Below are 14,104 nucleotides of genomic sequence, written 5' to 3' on the forward strand. Positions count from 1 at the left end.
AATTGGGGAAAATGTGACACTCCTAGACCAAGCCAAGTCCAAAAACGCCAGGGAATTTCTAGAAGCTTGGCACAAATTAACCATCAATAGACACATAGACATTAACAATATCTATAGAACTATGCAAAAGAGACAATCAGCAAGCCAAAAGGAGAGCAAAAGTACCAAAGCACTTCTTTCCACCAGCAGTCGGCACCCAGATCAGCATAGCTGAACTCCGGGATTAACATCAGACAACAATCAAGTAACCAATAACCTATGAAGAAACTGCCAAAGAAGCCAACATTAAACAGCCCAACTGAATTATCTCTAAGACCACCCTCACCGACAGGGCAAGCCACCAGAATATAAACTGGCAGCAAACCAGACTCCTTACAAGCACTCATGAGGTTACCTAGTTTGGGTAATGAAATGGCTGCAACAAAACAAGCCCAGAGAACACCAAGGACCCCTCAGTTCAACCCTGAGCTACAAATATTCTTTATTAGTTCACAAGAGGTTAAAAAGGAAATGCCCCAAATGGCACTTAAGAGAAATACAGGCAGTCCTCAATTTACGACCGGTCTCTTAAGGACCAAAGTTACCCCAGACCTCCCCAAGGCTACTTAAGACTCGGTTTCAAAGTTACAACTGCCCCTCCCCCAACCCCAGGGTCGCCGGTTGCATTTTGAGAACATGGCAACCAGCCCGCATTTGCAGCCAATAGTAGCTTCCCTCAGTCACATGGCTGCAATTTACGATAATTTTTTTTTTGCCAGAAATTCGCATTCACTTTCAGTTTTTCTGGAAAATACGCCCATTGTGGACAATGGATTCACTTAAAGACTGCAGCGATTCACTTAAGGACTGCTGCAGAATAGGTCATAAAATCAGGGATGTAACCCACTTAACAACCAGCATATCTTACAACTGTAATTCTAGCCACAATTATGGTTGGAAGTTGAGGATTACTTATAATGAAAAGAAATCTGATTTAAACTTTTCTGAGTGGCAGTGATCCTAAGCCTGTTCCTTTTTTTAAAATAGTACTTGTATCTTGGGTATGCAAATTTGCACTCCCCATTTGTTTAATACTGAGCTTCAGCCTGAAATCATTAACGTGTAACTGAGTTGTTCACAATTTGTAAAATCAGAAATCAAAACGCTTAACTTTCCTATTTTTTTCTGGAACTGCAATTTTCCCATGAGTACAAATTAGAAGAAAAAGATTGGGTTCGAGCGATTCATCAGACATGCAGGTCTAGATGAAAGAGTCACTTTGAAGAAAGTATATCTGACTATTCATATTTTCCAAGGTTGAAACAGAGGCAGTGTATCGTGCTATTACTATAGCGAAACAAGCCAATTGTCCCTTATATGTCACAAAGGTTATGAGCAAAGGTGCTGCAGATGTCATAGCACAAGCCAAGAGGAGAGGTAAGTACCATTTCATATTTCCTTTTTGATGAGGATTTGAACCTTATTCCTATACATCTTTGTGCTGGACATTGAGAGCCAGTTTGGTCTTCTGGTTAAGGCAGACATGTCAAACAGAAGGCCCGGGGACCAGATCAGGCCCGCGAAGTGGTTTCATGTGGCCCGCGAAGCCATCCTGGAAACAGTGAGGGAATGGCACCCACTGCCTTGGCCCTGGCCCAGAGACCCTCCTTCTGCCAGAGACCCCTCAGATCTGTCCCACTCCTGCCCAGGCCCCCATAGGCACCCTTGATGCGAACGATGTAGAGCTGGCCACACCCAACCAGTAGGCCATATGCACTCTAGCCACGCCTACCCAGTAGGCCACGCCCACCCTGGCCACACCCACCTGGCCCCCTGAGAGCAACCGCAATGCTGATGCGGCCCTCAATGAAATTGAGTTTGACACCCCTGGGTTAAGGCCCCAGGCTGGAAACCAGGAGACTGTGAGTTCTAGTCTCATCTTAAGCATGAAACCCAGGTGGGTGACTTTGGGCCAGTCAGTCCACTCAGAGCTGAAGAAGCTTCTTGGATGAGAAGCGAAACGTCTTCAAAGAAAAAGGAAGAAAGTCCAGCTGCCTGATGAAAAAGCATCTTTGAGAGTTTGCCACTGCCTTCTTCCTGAGTCTATCTTAATTAGAATTAATTACTTTCCAGATGTTTGAAAACCATGGTTAGTTTCCTATTATGTTAAGGAGTTTTTGAAAAAAAAAGAAAGGATCCAGACTTCTTCCACATTTATAACAGGCATAATTTTTCGGGAGAGTAAGCAAAATTGCTAGCAGTGCATTTTGATTTCCTTTTAGAACCAAAGTTGAAATTCTTTCATGCGTGCGTCTTTAGCAGTGGCATACATGCTAAGATGTTGTAGGCAAGATACTGTCAAATTGTCACTTTGTCTTTAGTCTCATTCCTATTCCAGAAGCCCTAAGGTCCAGAAATGTCAGCTTTTTTAAAAAACACAGGCATACATTCTCTACCTGAAAAGCTCTACGCTTTTCTGAATAGATTTGCCCCTAGTGATTTGCTAATTTGGTTACTGTCCATTCGAGAAGTTGTCGTCCATCGGACTTGACTCTCACAGGATTTTGTTAGTGTGTGTTCTTTTTCCCTGGCACGTTTTCAAGGTTTTAGACTGAATACACACACACACACACACACACACACACACACACACACAGAGAGAGAGAGAGAGAGAGAGAGAGAGAGAGAGAGAGAGAGAGAGAGAGAGAGAGAGAGAGAGAGAGAGAGAGAGACAGACTCAGTGGGTTTCTTCTGTAAATATGCTTCTTTTTCCCATGAGGTATGCAAAGAGGGCAAGAGTTGTGTAAATAAAAAAAGAACAAGAGCAGTCTCTCTTTCCATCAAATGTCCAGCACTAGTTGAAGAATATCTAGCTGGGAGAGACTTCATCCCGTTTGTTCCCAGGAATGACCAACACACAATTATGTCTTTAGGCACCATTGTATATGGAGAGCCCATTACAGCAAGTCTTGGTACTGATGGCTCACATTACTGGAGTAAGAATTGGGCAAAAGCGGCAGCATTTGTCACATCTCCAGCTATCAGTCCTGACCCCACAACACCTGATTATCTCACTTCACTCTTAGCCTGGTAAGTCTTTTTCTCAATCTGCCAAACAAAAGGCAATTTTGATGGGAAGAAGTAATATAGGGGATTCAAACCTTTTCTAAGATGGAGGAAACATTTGAAGACCTGCCAGTTCCATGCCATTTACTAACTGTGATCTAGTGAGATTGCTCTGTACCACTTGCCTAGATTCTTCTACCTCAGCTTCATTATTTTTTTTCTGGGTAGTTGTGAAAGTATCAAAAGTATTGGACTTCATCTACTTTTCATTTTATTTAAAAAAATACTTTTTAGGGCCTCAAACATTCTTGAAAATAAATAAAAGATGTTCGAAGCTGGTTCTTATTGGCAGAATATCAACTTCTCGCTTTTTTTTTAAGTAAGAACAATTATTTTGAAAAATATCAGATGGATCAGGAAGCCTCTTCCAAGAGATATCTCAATGGGCACAATGGAGAACAGGAAAATAGTGTAATAGGATCTCAAGAATTCCTCTTGGGATCTAGCTTTTAGCAACCAATTGGCAGGATTTTACCACAGTCCTCAAGAAGACATGATATTCTTTGTTGGGTCCATAGCTTTGAAATCTGGTACATTGTATTGTTGCAAAGAGGGACAATTATTACAGTATAAGGTTATCAATAAGAACCACTCATCAAAGCCTGTTTTCATTGTACAGTCCTCTTTGTAACTCCCCTGGCTTCCTTCCCTTAATTAAATCCAAGAGAAGATAACAGGAGGGAAGTTTTCCACTTTACTTATTCGGACCAGGAATTGCAGAGAGCTAAGGAAGCTATAGAGCAGTGAAAAGATACGGATTTTACCACCTTTCACCTATGGAGTTCAAATGTACCAACAGAATAAATTATATTGTGGTCTTAAGAATTAAACAAGAAAACTTGTCTTTCTTTGCTTTTTACCAATGAGACCTCAAATCAATCTTCAGTGCCATAGATGTTGAGTGCCGTGGAGCCTCTGTTTACTGGTTTGACATTTGTTTTAATTAGTGGGGATCTGCAAGTGGTAGGCAGCGCTCACTCTGCCTTCACCACGGCACAGAAGGCTGTTGGAAAGGATAACTTCGCTCTGATTCCAGAAGGAACCAATGGCATCGAAGAACGAATGTCAGTAATTTGGGAAAAATGTGTGGTAAGTTCAGCAGAAGACGTTTGTTAACAAAATAATGAAGTTTTTGGTTATAACTTCCATCGCTTGCTGTTGACCGTACAGGAGTTTTCAAACTTTAATCTTTCATGACATAAGATTGCAGGGCAAATTCAAGGATGCACATTCAATTTACAGGTACAAGTCCTTAACTTGCAGCCATTTGTTTAGTGACCGTTCAGAGTTACAATGGCACTGGGGAAAAAAAGTTACAACCATTTTTCACACTTAACAATTGTTGCAACATCCTCCTAATCACATGATCAAAATTCAGACTCTTGGCAACTGGCATATACTTATGATGGTTGCAGGGCCCCGGGTTCATGTGATACCCTTTTGTGACCTTCTGACAAGCAAAGTCAATGAGGAAGCCAGATCCACTTAACAAATGAGTGTTATTAATTTAACAACTGCAGTGATTCACTTGACAACTGTGACAAAAAAGATCATAAATTGGGGCAAAACACAACTGCCTTGTTTAGCAACAGAAATGTTAGGCTCAGTTGTGGTTGTAGAAGACTGCCTGTGAAGCCTTTGGTTGCCATTAGCGTACCGCTTGACTTAAAAAGCAGAGTCTCCAAATAAGTTCAATATCCCTCAGAACTGAAGGGAAGAGGATTGTATTTTAGGGAAGCTTAACTCCTGCTTCTGAACAAGTTACCGAAGAATCACAGGATACACAATATGGATACAACTGTTCTAATGAGTTGCTCTGTAAGGTATCCAGTTCATGTTGAATAGAGGGACTGAAGATAAGCTAAATGTAAAGGTTCCCCCACACATGCATGTTAATCGTTTCCAACTCTAGGGGCCGGTGCTCATCTCCGTTTCAAAGCCGAAGAGCCAGCGCTTGTCCAAGGACGTCTCAGTGGTCATGTGGCCAGCATGACTAGACACCAAAGGCGCACGGAACACTGTTACCTTCCCACCGTAGTGGTCCCTATTTTTCTACTTGCATTTTTTATGTGCTTTCGAACTGCTAGGTTGGCAGAAGCTGGGACGAGTAACAGGCGCTCACTCTGTTACACGACACTCAGGATTCGACCCGCCAAACTGCCGACCTTCTGATCGACAAGCTCAGCGTCAACCCTCAGCGTCCTAACCCACAGTCCCTTAAGTTGCTTTGTAGCAGATTGCAAATCAGGGAATGGGTCGAGACCAAAATTCATTTCGACTAGGAAAGGGGTGAAAATAGTAAGAACTTCATGATTGCACAGAAAGGAAGATGGGTGCGCGTAATGAAATCAGTGCATTTGTCTCACAGCCTTAACTTCATGCTGATGTTATGCACGGGGCTGAGATGTTTTGCTCCCAGTGTGGGTAAACCAGCCTCCAATCTAGGCTGTGAAATTGATATAATTTTTCTCTTGATCTTCTGCCTCTGCTGTAGCCTCTGCTGGTCTAGCATTGGCTCAGGCGGCAATTACCGTATATACTTGAGTATAAGCCGAATTTTTCAGCCCACTTTTTGGGCTGAAAAATCCACTTCGGCTTATACTCCAGTGAACAAAAAAAAAGAACTTCCACCCGCCAGTTTGGAGAGCTGCTGCTTTCATCAAACATGGACGAAGGCAGCAGCTCTCCAAACGGGCTGCGGCGGTTTGGAGAGCTGCGCGTGCAGCTCCGCCGCCACCTCTGCAAGCCTCCGCTGAGAGAATGGGGTGGTGGAAGCTTGCCACCCATTTTCTCGGCGAAGACTTCTTTCGGGGGATGCAGCCTCTGTCACCCCCTTCTCTCAGCTGGGCAGCTGAGAGAAAGGGGCGGCAGAGGCTGCATCCCCCGAAAGAAGTCTTCGCCGAGAAAATGGGCGCTGAGACGCCTCATTCTCTCGCTCAGCGGAGACTTCTTTCGCGAGATCCAGCCTCTGCCGTGCTGCACCGAGAGAACAGCAAGCCGCCCCATTCTCTCGGCGGAGCACTCCACCGCCCCATTCTCTCGGCGGCTTGCCACCCCGTTCTCTCATCTCACCAGAGACGTCTTTCGGGGGATCCAGCCTCCAGCTGCTGCATTTCCCAGCCTCGGCTTATACTTGAGTCAATAACTTTTTCCAGTTTTGGGGGGTAAAATTAGGGGTCTCGGCTTATACTCGAGTCGGCTTATACTCAAGTATATACGGTATGCTGATTCCCAACAAAGGCATCAAGGGCTGCACGGCGGCTCAGTGGTCAAGGTGCTGGGCTTGTTGGCTGGAAAACCAGAAGCCCAGCCTTGAGACCTCAGCTCCGTGCCCAGCTCCTGCCAGCCTAGCACTTTGAAAACATGCGCCAATTCAGTGGGAAGGTAACAGCGCTTGGTGACTTCCTGCTGGCCACATGAACCCACAAATGTTTTTGGACAGCGCTGGGGACTCCTTTAAAATCCACAGGGACTCCTTTATACCTTTTGTTTTTGTTTGTTTGCTTTAATAAAAGCATCAGTCAAAATGTGTACATTTTGAATTGATGGTGGAAGGAAGTTTGTTGACAAGCTCCAACTTCCCATGTCCTTCAAAGAGGCCAGAAAATAAGGCCATCTTCCAATTCCCCATATCCCAACCTTCTCTCTTAGCTCATTAGAAGGATTCACTTGGCTCAAGTCAAACCTCCCATGACTTGGAATTAGCAGCTTGGTAGATCAGTGTATCTAGAGCAGGCATGTCAAACTGCCAGCCCGCGGGCCGGATGTATCATACTGAAACTGCACCCACCCCATTGCCGGCAATGGGTAAAAGTCACGATACGTCACACGATGTCATGAGTTTGACATACCTGATTTAGAGGCTGTATCTAGAGCAGGTGTGTTCCAACCCATCGACTGAGGGCTGCATGCAGCCACCCCAAGATTGTAAGGTTTTAACATAATTATGCGATTCATATACATTATAACTTTTATATGTGGCTCAAGACAGTTTCTCTTTACTTGGTGCAGCTTAGGCAAACCAAAAGATTGGATAACCGAGATCTACAGTAGAGGCTCTAGATCAGACATGTCAAAGTTGCGATGTCACGTGACATGTATCTGGACTGTTTTGCCATTACCGGCAATGGGGTGGGCGTGGCTTCTGGATGACGTATCCGGCCTGGCAGTTTGACACCCCTGCTCTAGATAGAACTAGTCTTTCATCCTGGCCGTTTATCTTAGATGTTTCTGAAAAGTTTCCCATTAAGTGTATTACTAGCAGCTCTCCTTTGTTACTTATGTGGCATTCTGAAACAACTTATTTAACTCCAAGAACATGTAGTCATTTTTTTTAAAAAAAAGATGCCATTTATTTCGGGGAAATTTGAAAGGGAAATCATGGAATGTGTGAATTTTATTTCATGAATTTGTAAGAAATATATATTATTTTTACAGTAATTTCAAATTATTATTTTTCCCACCTCATATTTTTTTCTCCAACCTCTCCCTCCCTCCCTCCTTCTCCTATCTTCCCCTCCCTCCCTACACACACACACACACACACACACACACACACACACACACACACACACACTCATTTCTAGGCAGCAGGGAAGATGGATGAAAATGAATTTGTAGCAGTGACCAGTACTAATTCAGCCAAGATTTTCAACTTGTATCCCAGGAAGGGGCGGATTGCTGTGGGGTCAGACGCTGATCTGGTTATTTGGAATCCTAAAGCTACAAAGATCATTTCTGCAAAAACTCACAACTCGGTAAAAGCAAACAATAATTACAAGTTTTATTTTTCATTGAATTAGACGTTCCATACTTTATATTAGTCATTATTGTAGTCTGAGCTTGCTAGTTTTCCTAACATTTTCTGCATCAGTTAGTTTTGACAGTGTTGATACTATGTACAAATTACAGGGTATGAATTACAATCTTAATCTACAGTTGAAATGAGCATCTTTAATTGCATTATACCTGTTCATGAGAGAGGGGTTTTTTTTTAATCATTCATAGCTGTGTGCCCGCTTGTTAATATTTTGTTACTTGAGTATTTCAGTTTGGGAAAGGTTGGGTAGAAATGGTAGAAATTACAGTTTCAATCTCACAGTTGAATATCAGAAGGTACACAATTCAGATATAGCACAATGATCCATCTAGCTCAGTCCTGTCTCAATTAACTGGACGTTCTCGGGACTTCCTTTGTAGTGCAAGGATTTAATCTTTGCGTGTCAGAACTTGGTCCTTATTTGCAGTGACAACACTTCCCCACTGCTCATCCACTGAGCATCAGGCTTCTCAAAGGAGCATCTGACTAGGGTTTGGCCAAAAGAAGTACAAAGCTGCAGCAGGGCGTTCTGGGAGGGCAACTTTAGGCTACTGGGAGACCTGGTTCAGCGTTTATTAAAAATTCTATTTCTGTGAGACTATTAATATGTTCAGTTCTAATAGGTTAGAAAGTAAAGATAAATAAACCAAGCTGTGGCCTGTTCATGAGTCACATTGCCATTATTTGGGGGAGGAATGTGGCATTGAATGATTTCTCATAAATTTGATGGCGTAAAAGTATCTTCATCTGGATTATAATATATATTAATTCACCTGCCTTGTCAAGGGAGATATACTTGATGTTGAGATCTTTATGTTTATCTGTGGTTATAAATTCTGTATCTGGAATTGGGGCTTTCAGTCATTGTTCTATCAAGTTTCTCATGTTTTTGAAAGCTATATAAAAGCTTTTACAAACAAATACTTGGTTGGGAAATGCATAGGCTGAGCAATCAATAATATGCATCATCCTTGAATTGTAGGAATGATACATGAATTTTGCTGCATCGTACAGTATATGTACAGACTAATTGTCTCATATTGGTCCAGCATCATGCATAAGCCTAACATAAAAGACTGGCTAATGTGTATGCTCTAAAGGTAAAGGTAAAGGTTCCCCCGCACATGCGTGCTAGTCGTTTCCAACTCTAGGGGCCGGTGCTCATCTCTGTTTCAAAGCCGAAGAGCCAGCATTTGTCCGAGGACGTCTCTGTGGTCATGTGGCCGGCATGACTAGACGCCAAAGGCGCACGGAATGCTGTTACCTCCCCACCGTAGTGGTCCCTATTTTTCTACTTGCATTTTTACATGCTTTTGAACTGCTAGGTTGGCAGAAGCTGGGATGAGTAACAGGCGCTCACTCTGCTACGCGGCACTCGGGATTCGACCCGCCAAACTGCTGACCTTCTGATCGACAAGCTCAGCGTCCTAACCCACTGAGCCACTGCGTCCCTTGTGTATGCTCTACATACAGCTTAAAATGACACATATTCATAATATTACTTGGCGAAGATCATATTACAAGGTTATATGTACCTTTCCATCCCTGAGTGAATAGTTTTCCTACTTTTGTTTGAACAATGTGCATGGCTGAAAAATAGCTTTTATCCGTGGGCTGTTAGGTTTTTAAATGGGACATAATCTTATGCAGAATTGACTTGGGAGGCCGGTGTGTGGTGTAGTTGGTTCACATAGTGTGGTGGGATGGAGGGTTTGTTATCACTGTGTGTTGGGGGGAGAGAGCACGGGGGGAGGCTCAGCTAATCTCAATGTACACATGTTGTACTTTGACAATAAAGGTTTATTATTATTATGGACATTGGTTCATTGAGTCCTGTGATTTTGCTTGAATATTAAGCTGAGTCTGTAATATTTGTTTTGCCAGAATGTGGAATACAACATATTTGAAGGAACCGAGTGTCATGGTGTCCCTACAGTGGTTATAAGTCAAGGGAAGGTTGTATTGGAAGATGGAAACCTCTTTGTCACCCCGGGTGTTGGCCGTTTCATTCCTCGAAAGACATTTCCTGACTTTGTTTACAAAAGAATAAAAGCCAGGAATAGGGTGAGATTTTTTTTTTCTGTACGTGAAACCTACTCATTCTTGCAACATCAAAAGTGCAGGACAATGGCTGAGAAGAAACAGGGAAAATCAAAAACATGGTGTTCAGTTATGTTTTTAAGAATAATTGGCTTTCCTTCACAGACGCCTAAATTTTCTATTTTCTGAAAAAGAAGTCATGCTTACATTGTGAAGTAGCTTAGGCAAAGAAATTGTGGCCAGATTCATACAGTATGAACTTAAGACATTCTGTAATTTGCCAGCACTTTGCAACGCATTAAGTCAAAATGAAGCAGGTACATTATCATTTAGTATATAATGCAAGCTAAGAGAACCAAGCTGACAGCTTGTTAAAGGTCATTGAGCTTCACAGTTAAGCAAATATTTGAATGTAGGGTTCTCTTTCCATGTTTGCCATTACTAGTCGAGCTCATACATCCTCACAATTATATATTCAGTTTTTAAGTTTGTATTAAGTAGAAATCTGAATCTTCAGAATATGACCTGTGCATTTGTACAGTATACTTGATTAATAGTATGTGAGTGTGTTTATGCATTGCACAGCATCCCAGAAGGCAGTGGCAGATCACTTCTATATTGTAGCCAGGAAAATTAAGCTTGATTTTTAATCCTAAATTGCTTACTCATAAAGTTATCCATGGAATTCTGGCAAAACCCTGTTCTATAATAATTCTCCCTTTTATTGTATGTTTATAGCTGGCTGAAATCCATGGGGTGCCTCGTGGACTTTACGATGGACCTGTTCATGATGTCATAGTAACGGCTAAAGCTGTTGCTCCAGCTCCTACCTCAAGGATAGCTACATGCTCAGGCAAAATACAAGTTCCACCAATCCGCAACCTTCATCAGTCAGGCTTCAGTCTGTCTGGTAAGTCAAGTTGTAATGGAAAAAAAAATGAGGTGATAACAGAATTATCAAAATGAAAGCTTACTATTATCTTTTAGATCATCAATTGGTAAGCAGTGCCTGACTTAATTATTATACAGCTCTTAGGAACTTTTCAGCACTTTATATGTGCTGAATATATATGAAGGGAAGCTGGATTGGAAGAAGACGAGCATGGTTTTAAAATTGGAGGAGTGAAATTAAATATAAAGAGGACCAAATTAATCACAACAGGTACAAAAAAATTGAAATAAAAATATCAAAGCGGTAGAAAGCTTCTACTTTTTGAGCAGCATGGTGGCATAGAGGTGGAGCTTTTGCCTCCTAATAAGGAGGCTGTGAGTTCGATCCTACATAGCGGCACATATTTTTAACTGGGCACAATGGAAAAATATCTGCTGTGAGCTCCACAGAGACATCAGGAAGGGCATCCGGCCAGTAAATACTCGGCTTCATTCAGTTGCCCCAACTCCACTCTGATGCAATGGATTATAGGGTCATTAAAAGAAAAAAAAGATAGCTTCTGCCTTCTAGTAACAACCACCAACATTATTGCAAAGGAACAAGCAGTTGAGAAAAATACTACAGACTAACACCTAGTAGAGCAGCCATGAAAGTCTTGGTGAGTTATTCAAATGCCATGATGAGTCTATATCTACAAATAGTGCAAGCCATAATATTATCAATGTTATAGAAATGAAAGTTGGACTTTAAAGAGCCTAGATAGAGTATTGATGCTTTTGAACAATGGTACTGGAGAAGACTCATGAGAATACCATGGACAGCCAAGAAAGCAAATGTTTCATTGAACAAATCATCCCAGAGTTCCTATTTGAAGCACAAATGACTAGGATCGTATTATCCTACTTTGGACATATTATGCAAAGACATGCAGTAACTCTCTGGTAGAAGACTCTAATTCTGGGAAAGGTGGAAAGAAAGAGAAGAAGAAAATGGATCTGCAGCAAGGAAGAGAGACTAAGTAACGTAGCTATGGATATCCATTTAGAAGATTTGAAGGATTTGGTTAGGGACAGATCGTTGTGGAGAGAATCTGTGTGGCCATTAAAAATCAAAGACAACTTGATGGCACATAATGTAGTGATGATAAAGATAATAATATTCATTCAGTAGGCTATAGTTACTTCACTATCAAGTCACATGTAATATGCCAGTAGTTTCATTTTTTGATAACAATACTTAAATGCTTAGCTGCTAAGCATTTGAGAATCCCTTAGGTCTATTCCGGCTAACTAAGCATTTTTCATTTTCATTTTCATTTTTATTAATTTCAATTATGAAAGTTGAGCACAATCATAAATCTGTTCTATTGAAATTAGTACAAATTTCCTCCCTTTTAGTTCCTCATATTTGATTAAATGATGAAGTTGAAGGCTTTTTTTTAGCATTCTTTTACATGTGAATATGAAGACCTAGTTTCCAAAATATCTTTTCACATGATTTTGGCAAATTTCAGCCTTAATTTATTCAGTTTCCTTTGTCAGCATAAATATGTTTGGTAGAATAATTCTATGAAGTCTAATCAGGAAAAAATTTACATCTGGCTAAATAGGGCTTACTTTGGGGAAAATTATACATCATATAGTAGATAGGGTTTTATACACACACAGAGAGAGAGAGAGAGTATATAAAATTGCAGACCCAATTGACTTAATTATCACCCATGCAATTGCAACTATACAGCTATATATACTGTATGATCAAATACATGTTTTCATTTACTTATATGTAGCAAGTCTATTTTATATCTCTTCTAGGATCTCAAGCAGATGACCATATTGCAAGGCGTACTGCGCAGAAAATTATCGCACCCCCAGGTGGACGCTCCAATATTACATCTCTGTCATAATAATTTCTGGCTGAAAATACCTGCATATAACCTTAATTATAACTGGCCATGCCCAGCCACTATTAAAAACCCATGGCCTAAATTTCCCACTGGTATCAATGGATCTTAAAACAACTTCTCTATGGCCTTGATTTCCACTAGGATACATGAATTATGCAGGTGCATTTAACATTCTTTTTAAGTTACTTCTAATTATGAAAAGAATCTGCCTTGTCTACACTCCCCAAGTACCTCTTTTTACTGGAAGTATTTGGAAAATAGTTTATTTTACACTGCCAAATTAAAGGGCTTGAATGGGAGTCTATAACAAAGAAATATGAAAATGATTTGCCTTCTAACTCAGGATAAAATTTCCCATTTTTTTCTTTTCTAAGTCAAAACAATAAATATACCCTTTCCCAATGTATAGATTTAATTACATATAGTAAATGCATTCCCTGTTTCCCCCTAAATCTTCATAAACATGCCTGCAATTGTACAGATTTCTAATGAAAAACTTTGTGAAATGCTAGCTGGAGATTCGGTAATATCCAAGAAATACCTGAATACGTGTTTTTGATTTTCTACCAATAATTTATGCCTTTTTTCTGGGAATGACTGCGGTACTGTTTTAATACAACTTATTTCTATTCCCCCGCCCTTTTTTTACCGAAAGCAACCTACACACACAAGACCAAATGCTTACCTATCTTGTTCCTCTGTGTGCATAATGGTAAGCCTTAAATTGTTTTCTTTTACCATGGTGAAGTATTACATTTGAATATCTAAAGACGTGGAATAGGTTTGTTTGTTTTTTTCAGAATGCCATGTCAGGTGCCACAGCCCCACCAAATTGTGAAGCCGTGGCAAAAACTACAACTGATTTCATTTCATTTACACTTTCATTTAGTTGATTATAATCGTAGACATTATGCTTGCTTGGTAACAGAAATTCTCTGATAGCCGCCCTAAAAACTTTTATGGAATTTTTGTATCAATGGAAGCCATACACATTTGCTAGGGGGGAAAAACAAGAGATGAAACGTGCATTCAATGTTGCAGTGCAATTGCAAAAGTGCAGACCTTGTGTTGTGATGTCTTGCTGCACATATTGTCATTGACATTGTACGTGGGTGTGGAGCCTAACTGTTCTGTACCAGCCTACTACCAGCCCTGCAGAAAAGGCAGGGACAACCCCTTTACAAGAAGGCCAGAGGCTGGAACTAAGCCTGCCAAATTTATGGACACAAAAGCAAACAGAGCAAAACAAAACATGAACCATGAAACAGGAGCTATTCAAACGGTTGCCTTCAGCAAACCAGCCCTCCCACACATTCCCCTTTTAAACAGTTCAGGGCGTGGA

At 41.1% G+C, this 14,104-nt stretch overlaps 1 protein-coding gene across 2 annotated transcripts in view; it reads left to right on the forward strand.

Annotated features, from left to right (window-relative positions):
• Nucleotides 1–12,899, forward strand: part of DPYSL4 (dihydropyrimidinase like 4) — a gene marked incomplete at its 5' end in the record, with an annotated part of 35,780 nt that extends 22,881 nt beyond the window's left edge. For both annotated transcript variants that reach the window (XM_081328764.1, XM_081328765.1), the window contains 7 exons: nucleotides 1,296–1,416; nucleotides 2,913–3,069; nucleotides 4,053–4,194; nucleotides 7,692–7,862; nucleotides 9,809–9,988; nucleotides 10,703–10,874; nucleotides 12,671–12,899. In XM_081328764.1, the coding sequence (XP_081184890.1) occupies nucleotides 1,296–1,416; nucleotides 2,913–3,069; nucleotides 4,053–4,194; nucleotides 7,692–7,862; nucleotides 9,809–9,988; nucleotides 10,703–10,874; nucleotides 12,671–12,762 (1,035 nt within the window). In that variant the 3' untranslated portion in view covers nucleotides 12,763–12,899. The remainder of the gene's footprint in view (nucleotides 1–1,295; nucleotides 1,417–2,912; nucleotides 3,070–4,052; nucleotides 4,195–7,691; nucleotides 7,863–9,808; nucleotides 9,989–10,702; nucleotides 10,875–12,670) is intronic.
• Between the last annotated feature and the right edge of the window lie 1,205 nt (nucleotides 12,900–14,104).

This window comes from Vipera berus (assembly GCF_964194415.1).
Source record: "Vipera berus genome assembly, chromosome: 5".
NCBI classification, from domain to species: domain Eukaryota; kingdom Metazoa; phylum Chordata; class Lepidosauria; order Squamata; family Viperidae; genus Vipera; species Vipera berus.